Source organism: Mastomys coucha, unplaced genomic scaffold, assembly GCF_008632895.1.
Source record: "Mastomys coucha isolate ucsf_1 unplaced genomic scaffold, UCSF_Mcou_1 pScaffold8, whole genome shotgun sequence".
Classification (NCBI taxonomy): Eukaryota; Metazoa; Chordata; class Mammalia; order Rodentia; family Muridae; genus Mastomys; species Mastomys coucha.
Window position 1 is genome coordinate 57,003,777 of NW_022196914.1, and position 9,633 is coordinate 57,013,409.

General features: G+C 43.2%; 1 protein-coding gene across 1 annotated transcript in view; it reads right to left on the reverse strand.

Moving 5' to 3' along the window:
• Ankdd1b (ankyrin repeat and death domain containing 1B) overlaps positions 1-9,633 on the reverse strand; it is a 60,229-nt gene that overhangs the window by 23,004 nt on the left and 27,592 nt on the right. The window contains exons 7-8 of the mRNA XM_031360055.1: positions 9,026-9,124; positions 7,027-7,125 (exon numbers count right to left, since the gene is read on the reverse strand). Of these exons, the coding sequence (XP_031215915.1) occupies positions 7,027-7,125; positions 9,026-9,124 (198 nt within the window). The remainder of the gene's footprint in view (positions 1-7,026; positions 7,126-9,025; positions 9,125-9,633) is intronic.

The following is a 9,633-nucleotide window of genomic DNA, read 5'->3' on the forward strand; positions in this document are numbered from 1 at the left end:
ATGGCTCATCTCTTGAGAGTATGTTCTGCCCTTGTAGAGGATTTGAGTTTGGTTCCCAGTGCCTCTGCAGGTGGCTCACAATGCCTGTAATCCCAGTGCCTCTGCAGGTGGCTTGCAATGCCTGTAATCCCAGTGCCTCTGCAGGTGGCTCGCAATGCCTGTAATCCCAGTGCCTCTGCAGGTGGCTCACAATGCCTATAAGTCCAGTTCCACAGATCTGACATCCTCTTTTGGCATCCATGTGCAGTTGTACTCACATGTATGTACCTTGTCAAACATGCACACATATGCATGCATATAAAATTTAAAAATAAGTCTTAAAAATATATTAGTTCTGCAAGGACATCTGCCTAGCAACTTCCTGTTTAATTGTGGGCCTAAGATTCCTGCTATTGATCCAGATGGTCAACAATTTTATTTCAAATGTCTTAAGTAAACCTCTTCGGTCTTGACCTTCAGAATGTCCCGTAGCTACAATGTCCTTGAACAAGCTTATAGGTTACATACATTTCCCACTACAACATTACACTGTCCATAAACTTAATCCTTAGAGACTCTTTTGTATGTTGAGATTGACACACCATGGGAGATAATACCACACAGGTGCTTTAAGCCACAGAGCTTTGCATGTTTGTTGTGAAGCAACAGGTAGCTGAACAGAAGGTAATGGGAGTGGCCAACCGAAAGCTAACTGGAGCTGATGCTAAATGCTGTGTGACCTGGCTTATGAGTATAAGCCTGTTTATCTCCACCTGTATAAACAGCATAACTACCTATATTTGTTTTCTTTACAGCTCCAGGTTGCTGCCAAAAACTTAGTGTCTTAAAAAAAAATTTGGGCCTAGGCCCCCTACACATTTGTAGCAAATGTAGAGCTTGATCTGACGGGGGCAATGGAGGGAGGGATTTGTAAGGGTGGAACTGGGAGGAGAGAAGGGAGGGAGGCTGTGATCAGGATGTAGAGTGAATTTTAAAGGGAAATAAATATTTTTAAAAGATTAGTTCTTAAAGTTAGTTGGCGAATCATTAAAAATGGTTTTTAAGTATCATTATGCAGTTCTAAAGGTCAGGAAGTTTGATGTGGGTCTCACTGAGTCAAGTTCTATTCTGAAGGCTGCTGGGAGAACTGGTTTTCAGATGTCTAAATACAATGGCTTATGTCCCCTTGTCTTCATCTTCAAAATTCAGTGGTATATAATTGGTCCTTCCTGCATCCCTCTTCACTTTAACAGACTCTTATGATCACATAACCCAGGATAATCTCGTAGGGATGAGCCAATTTTGCCGTATAACCACATATCATAGGTTTATTGGACTAAGATATGGGTATCTCTGAGCATGAGATCCCCATTTTTGTTTGTTTGTTTGTTTGTTTTTGTTTTTTCAAGACAGGATTACTCTGTATAGCCCTGGCTATCCAGGAACTCCCAGGCTGGCCTCGAACTCAGAAATCTGCCTATCTCTGCCTCCCAAGTGCTAGGATTAAAGGCGTGAGCCACCACTGCCCAGCAAGATCCCCATTCTTCCTGTAATACCCTCCACACACACCTCTTTCTTTTAAGCCACAGTAATGCTGGAGAGATAAATAGCACTTTAGTCATTCCACAAACATGACTGAGCACTCATTATGTGACAAACTGTGTCAGGAGGATATGTTTGTAAGCATACCATGAGATGCCTGATATTAGATTCCAGTAGGATAGACAATAAATTGATCCATGGCTTGGTGGACTGGTAGGTGGTATATCAGTAGCTTTAGAGTAAACTCTAATTGGCAGATTCTCGGTTAGAAGAATAACACTGGTTGGCTGTTGTCAGCTACAGTATAAACTTGAAAGAGTCGATTGGAGCCAGGCATGGTGGCATACACCTTTAATCCCAGCACTTGTGAGGCAGAGGTAGGTTTAGATCTCTGTGAGTTCGAGGCCAGCCTAGCTCCAGAACAGACAGGGCTAACAGAGAAATCCTGACTCAAACAAACAAACAAACAAAAACCAAAAAACCAACAAAACAAAACAAAGATAAGCTGACCAGACAGCTATTTTGTATTGAATGACCAAGAATGCATTTTGGGGTAAGGTGACATTTAGACTGAGATCAGAATGACAGAGGTGCCTCTGGGAAGGTCTGAGGTCACCGATTTAGGTTTCTGACTTAAGAAACTAATGTCTGAAGAACTCAAAGCCAGTGTCCTATGTAGCAACTGTAGGGCTTTGTAACCTTCTACCCACACATATAGGCACAATGTATGTGACCTATGAGCTTTACAAGAAATAAAGAGATGTGCGCAACTATTTTATTTCCTGTGTGTGGGTGTTTTGTCTGCATGTATGCCTGCATACTATGTTTATTCCTGGTCCCCATGAAGACCAGATTCCCTGGAACTGGAGTTATAGACTTAGCCCCTATGTGGGTGCTAAGAATCAAACCCCAGTCCTCTGGAAGAACAGCCAGTGTTCTTAGCTTTGCAGCCATCTTTCCAGCCCCTAGAAATATGTGAAACTTAAGGAAAAAATAATAATCACTAGTTTCAAGGTACCAAAAGAAAGCCACAAAGTTGAAGTGAATAAATATTTAATTGACACATTCCTACTTCATTGATTGTTAAATGCAATATCATAAAATATTCACTACATTTGTAAATGACTTACAGTTTTCCTTTTTTTAACCTCCTGAAAATTCCCAAGTATATACACAGTGTTCTAAGAAATCAATCGTGTAAAAATTAGATGAAGTTTACTGCAGCCAAATGATTAAAAATAAAAATAAAAAAAATCCACTTAGAGTAACCGTGTAATATATATTAGAAGTTTAGGGGTATTTAAATACATTTAGTAAGATATAATGTAAGGCTTCCAGAAGTCTGAATTCTTAAGGTCTACAAAAGTCCTTCTGGGGCCTGTGGCACCTAATACAATGCTGAAGAGAGCCTGTCACACATCTACCATCTAGCCTGTGCTAGATGGTAGTCTCTCTCCATCTAGCACAAATGGAGTAAGGCTGCTTATAGCCAAATCCATGGTCTTACTCCAATTATCTCCCCAGAAATGACTCAGGTGTGTACTGTCACTCCTTAGTGACAGAGAGGTGCAAGAGAACATGGAAGCCACTTTCTAGAGGCCAGAGGTTGGTGTCAGCAAGGCAAAGGCATTTGTGTGACTGAACGCATCTCTACAGGTGTAAAAGCAAAGTGAAGCGTGTGTGCTGCTGCAGCTGGCTTCTTACTCCACACTAGTTATTTCCTGGGCGTCTTCTCCAGGATAAATGGGAACAGTTCTGGACTATTATGGGTCTTGGGATTGTGTATCTAGGAACTATGCTAAAGAACAAAAGCCAAAACCTCTAGAACTTGTATTACATTTTCATTACTAGCACTAAGTCCTTGAGGTAGGCTAATTTATAAGGAAATGAGATTTACTTCTCTCAGTTATGTAAAAAGAAATTCAAATCTCACGGAGTGGGCTCAGGGGCGGGACTCTAGGCTGCACTGCATCACAATGCTATGGTGTGCACCTCTGTCCCCACGGCCCTTTTCTCTCTTCTTATGAACTTACCAGGATATGATCAGTCAATCATGGGGCTCCACCCTAATGAACCAATCACCTTCCAAAGGCTGTACCTCTAAATGCCAGGGTTGGATTACCTTTCTGCCCTTGGTGCTGCTATCTCGAGGCTTTGGAGATTAAACTCTTCTGTGATTTGGGAGAAACAAACCTATTCAAGCAAGTGCTCAGGTAGGAGCTGGATGTGGACTTCTGGCAGCTTCTACCAGCTGAGACTCTTACTCAAAGATTGAGGATGATGGCAGTTCTGCTGTCCTAGACAGGGAGAATGTGAGCTTGCACCTGTGAAAATCACTGCAAAGCCAAATCCCAATGAAGGCAGAATAAGCTAACGTAGAAATTATGGAGGTTCAGTGTTGGGCAATGAGCTGTGCACAGGCAGCCTGGTCCCAATCTAGCACAGGCTTTGAACTCCAGTGACTCAGTACGCGACTTCCACCTACAAGGAATGGCAGGTGTTCGGTCATGATCCCTGGGCCCCTGGCTCCTGTCACAGCTACAGCCTCCCACAGCAACCCCATTCCACCCCCCAGAGAGAGGTGTGTGGCCATCAGTCACATAGGGCAATGCCCCAAACTCCTGGTATCCTGTCTGGACTCCACCCCCACAGTTACTTGGCAACAGCCATGCAGGCTGGTCCACTATAAAAGAGGCTGTTTGCCCCCTCCTCTCTCTCTCTCTTACTCTCTTGTTCCCCCTCTCTCTGCCTTCCCTTCCCTGCTCTCTCCATGTGGCCATGGCTGGCCTCTACTTCCCTACTCTCTCCCTCTCTCTGCCTTTCTACAATAAACACCTTAAAACCATGGACTGCCTCTTCTCATTGGGACCTGCCATGCTGGAGCAATGGAGCAGACCCACCTCTAAAGAGCCAAGCGTCTAACATCCCTCATGAGGTCTCCCTGCACTTCCAGCCACAGCCGCCAGACAACCCAAGCGCAGACCCGACCAAGCCAAGGACTCCTCTCCCCTGGAGACCCAGCTGGAGCTCTCTTCTCCTGCCCCTTTTCCCTTCGCCAGGGCTAGAGCCTCCCGTGGGCCCCCAATCTGTTCTCAGCTCTTCTGCAACATCCAGCTGTGTCTGCAGTGTCCAAGAGCTAGAACCTGTGGTCCTCAGGCCTGGGGACACCAAGCCAACTCTGGCAGTTCTGCAGGGACCACAGACTGCGCCTTCCCCACCCCCAGAGCGGGGGTCGGGGGGTGGGGAGCGTCCTGGAGCTTCTCACAGCCCGATGCCCTCCCTCCAGGGTGCTTGGGGGTGTACGCAGTCAGACTTTCCGCGTCCTGCCTCGCCCAGCAGCCTGAGCCCTGGGCTGGATGCGGGACCCCCTTTTTTCTTTTTTTCTTTTCTTTTCTTTTCTTTCTTTCTTTCTTTTTTTTTTTTGTTGTTGTTTTTTGTTTTTTGTTTTTTGTTTTTCAAGACAGGGTTTCTCTGTGTAGCCCTGGCTGTCCTGGAACTCACTCTGTAGACCAGGCTGGCCTCGAACTCAGAAATCCACCTGCCTCTGCCTCCCAAGTGCTGGGATTAAAGGCGTGCGCCACCATTGCCCGGCATATAATTTCTTAAGATTTGTTTTATTTTATGTGCAGAGATATTGTTTCTATATGCATGTTCATGCATTATGATTTTTAATGGCAACCTATTTTTTTCTACTTGATAAATTCACCAGACTCTTATCCAGCTGCCTCCTGCCATTCATGGCGCTTACAGGCTGTGTGACTTCTCTGGCATTGATAGTAACATCAGCGTCTCTGTCAAGGAAGGACCTAGTTTTTTTCCCTTCCTTTTATATTATTCTCTTATTTTAATTTCCCATCATGATAGAAAAGACTGTAACAATTTGTTTTTCAGAAGGATCTACTCAGGGCAGCCGTATACAGGGGTAGATGGCACTATTGTTTGCGGATCTGTACCTTTTGTAAAGGAATTGTTTACATGTTGTGCTAATGCGAAGATTAAGATAAAAGCAACAGCAAAGTGCAGAGTAGCGTAAATCAGATAGTGTGTATCTAATACAGTCTTAGGTTCCCGACACATGGAAACTTCCAGGGAGGCTGCATAAACTACAATGACCTGAGTTCCAAGGAGCAGAAATGAAATGCAGAGTTGGAGCAAGACACTTTTTATCATCTACTCTTTTAGGTACCATTTGAATTTTGTCATGAGTTATTTTCATCGCAATTGAATATTAATCAGAAAAATGTGGTACCTGTCTGAAGACTACCAGTATTTGTTTGAATCGTTGCATAGCCATTATGATATGATTAGCTTCTTGCTCGTCCCAGGTTATAGATTCTTGATATAAAGAAGTGAAGCTAGTAATGTACTTGTGGTGGCTTGAGTAAGAATGGCTCCCATGCCAGGAGGTGGTGGAGCATGCCTTTAATCCCAGCACTTGGGAGGCAGAGGCAGATGGATTTCTGAGTTTGAAGCCAGACTGGTCTACAGAGTGAGTTCCAGGACAGCCAGGGCCATACAGAGAAACCCTGTCTCAAAAAGCCAAAAAAAAAAAGAATAATGGCCCCCATGGGCCCATATATTTGAATGTTTGGATCCCAATTGATGGACGATTTAGGAAGGACTAGTAGGTGTGGCTTTGTTGAGGGAGGTGTGTCCCTGGGAGTGGGCTCTGAGTGGGCTTCAAAAGGCATCCCATGCTCATTCTTAGTCTTGGCCTGTAGATCAGGATGTAAGCTTAGCTGCTGTTCCAGTGCCGTACCTGCCTGCTGCCATGCTTCCACCATGATGGTCATGGACTCACCCTCTGAAACTGTAGCAAGCCCCCATTAAATGCTTTCTTTTATAAACTGCCTTGTTCACAGTGTCTCTTCACAGCGATAGGACAGTAATTAAGACTGGAAAATTTCAGTTTGTTAGCAGCATGATTAAATACAAAAGTATTTTATATTTAGAGGCAGACAACGTTCCGCATTCTTCAGGACCAAGATGACCCGGGGAGCTTTCACACATCAAACTTTCTTCTTTAGTGTTTGCTATCAACAAGTGGAGTAAGAATGTCATCTTGCTGTGAAGGGTCCTTGATCCATCTCTCTCATTTTCAGCCTTCCCCAGATGAATTGGAAAAATGGCATTGCTTCTGAAGAGACATTTATAGTGGCTGTCTATGTGAATATTAATTCTTTTGTTTTTTGTTTGTTTGTTTTTGTTTTTTGTTTTTGTTTCTTTGAGACAGGGTTTCTCTGTATAGCCCTGGCTGTCCTGGAACTCACTCTGTAGACCAGGCTGACCTCGAACTCAGAAATCCACCTGCCTCTGCCTCCCAAGTGCTGGGATTAAAGGCGTGCACCACCACTGCCCAGCTACATTAATTCTTATACAAAAGAAGGCATACTAAAAATTTTAATTCTATAAAAACCCAGCAAACTATCAATTAAGGATCAGAGTTTCAAAGAATATCTAAGCCATTCTCCCACTGTATGATTGACCAGAGCCCCAGATTCCTACTTTGTTTGGAATGTTGACATCACTTCCTCCCTCCAGGAGCACTCGACTGCATTCTTCATGACCTCCCACAACAGCCAACAGGAATGGAGTTTCTCCATTCTGACAAAAAGAAATGGAAGTTAAAATTAATTTCCTCTTGGCATGGAATAAAAGATATGCTGAGAAACAGCACGCTCCCAACATCATTTATACATGATTCTTTTTGTTGTTGCTGTTAGCACTACTTAGCATTTATGTACCAACATACACTGCCAAGACGTTGGTGCAGTCAAATCATGTGATAACCTAGAAGGGCAGCATTCATGTTATCCTCATTTTGTAGACAAGCAAGCCAAACAGCTGGTGACCAGAGCCTTTCATCATCTACTGTCTTAGCCTACTCAGCCCAACTAGCCCTTTTGTCCTCCTGACCAAGTCAGACTCAGGACACACCATATCTTTTATGCAGGTGTGTGTGTGTGTGTGTGTGTGTGTGTGTGTGTGTGCTGACACAGACACACCAGAAAAATAAACACAACTACCACCACCAACAGCAAGAAAAGCTAACTCTCTCTGCCAAAGTCCATTGGAATGGCAAAACTGAGATAGCATATCACCTCCTATGTGAAGGCTTTGGTTTCTGAAATATATTTACATGGCACATTGAATATATAGTTATAATCGAATGTAGCTCAATACTGTATATTTCCCCCATGTCTTTCTTGTCCTCTAGTTTAAAAACACATACTTAATCTGACAAATGGCTTTTTCTTGTTTTTTAATCGGAAAGAAATTTTTTATTTGTGCAATATATTCTGATCACAGGTTCTTATCCCTCAACTCTTCCCAGATGTTCCTGTTTCCCAACTCACCCACCCCCATGCCCTTCTCTCTCTCTCTTTAGAAAAGCGACAATCAACCAATCAAAAAGCAGAATTTAAAAAAAAAAACAAAGAAACACACATAAACAAAACTCACAAAACCATAAAATTTGAAACCATAATATACAAACAAAAACCAGTCAGACAAAAAAATATTTTAAAAAAGCCACATAAGACAAAAAAACATGAGTTCTATTGCAGGATATTTGATCACACTGTGAAACCAGAGATTGTGTTGTTTACTGGAAAAATCTGTTTCTAGTCATGGTGTGGCTCAGCCCTAGCCCATACCTTTAATCCAAGAGCTTTCTGTTTGTTGTAAACAGGATTAAATAAAGTCAACCATAGGTCAAAAGGCAGAGCAAGCAACCAGTTGCAGGGAATGAACAAAGAAAATAAAACAGTAAGAGGAAGTCAGGAAGATGGATAGAGCGACGCACAGGAAGTAGAAGGGAGGGACATTCCATTGGAGGGGCTTGGGGGACAGTGTAGAGAAGGACTTTCCTTCTGGGACACTGGCTGAGGAGGAAGGTCAGCTGGGTGCTTTCTCTGCCTCTCTGAGCTAGCAGCCTTTCACCCCTTGGCTCCTAAAGAAGCCTTTGGTAAAATTGAATGATTGAGATTTTGTTTAAAAAACAAAAAACCAAACCAAACCAAACCAGAGCTGTTTTGTGTTGGCCATCTACTGTTAAGAGTGGGATCTACCCTTAAGTGTGGTTTTATAGCCAGTGACACTCCATTAGTGATAACTAATTTTTCCTTTGCAAGCAGTTGTCAGTTGGAGACAGCCCTTTGGTTAGAGCTGGAACTTGTGTATACCTCTCCCTCTCAGTGCTGGGACCTCATCTGTCTTGAACCTGTGTAGGCCCTGGCAATGTTGCCACAGGGTCCCGTGTGTCTGGAAAACAGTGTTTCTTTGGTGTCGCCCCTCCCCTCTTCTTCTTGCAAATGGCTTTTGAAGGGGATCAACAAAAACCCTGTCCTAGAATACTTGAAAGGAAAACAAAACCAAAACCAGGACTCTTCAGCACTGAATTTTTCTACCAGTGGCATGCCTTTGATTTCCTGTCCTTTTCTAGAAAGCACCTCCAGTCCTGCCCCTTCAGTCCTATGCCAGCTGGAACACCCAGCCCACATACCTCATTGCTCTCATTGACTTCTGACCACTGAGTTAGCAACACTTGCACAGCTGAGCTGTGACCATGCATCGCGGCCAGGTGCAAGGCCGTGTTCCCGTCCTACAACAGAGATGCATTCCAGGTGAAATTGCCCATACTGAGGAACACCCTCTCCCCATCCCACAACACCAGGGCACAGTGTAGCTTCTGGAAGCTTTTTCTTTGGTAAAGGTTACAGTGCAGAGTATAGATATTATCTGGTTTTAACTAAGGCTTATCAATGTTTTAAGTTTTAAATGAAAAGTGTTGGCTATTTGAATGAGTAGGGAGAAAAAAATTCTTACTTGAATTTGGTACTGATTTTCTAGCAAAAAAATTTAAAAAAGAAAAGAGCAACAAAAATAATTGAACCTAGCCTATGTTAGGGTACACCGAGAAAAATCAGCCTGAGGTATAATCTTATATATGTAACAAATGTCAAAAGATTTATGGTGCCAGGGAATTTCTCCTAAGAAAGTCATCAAAGATGTCCATATAAATGGCCACCTGGTAGGGTTTCCCTTCACAGTTAATTTGGAGCCAAATCTATAGCAGTCCTCAAGAAAGAATAGGAGAGGGTTGGGTTTATT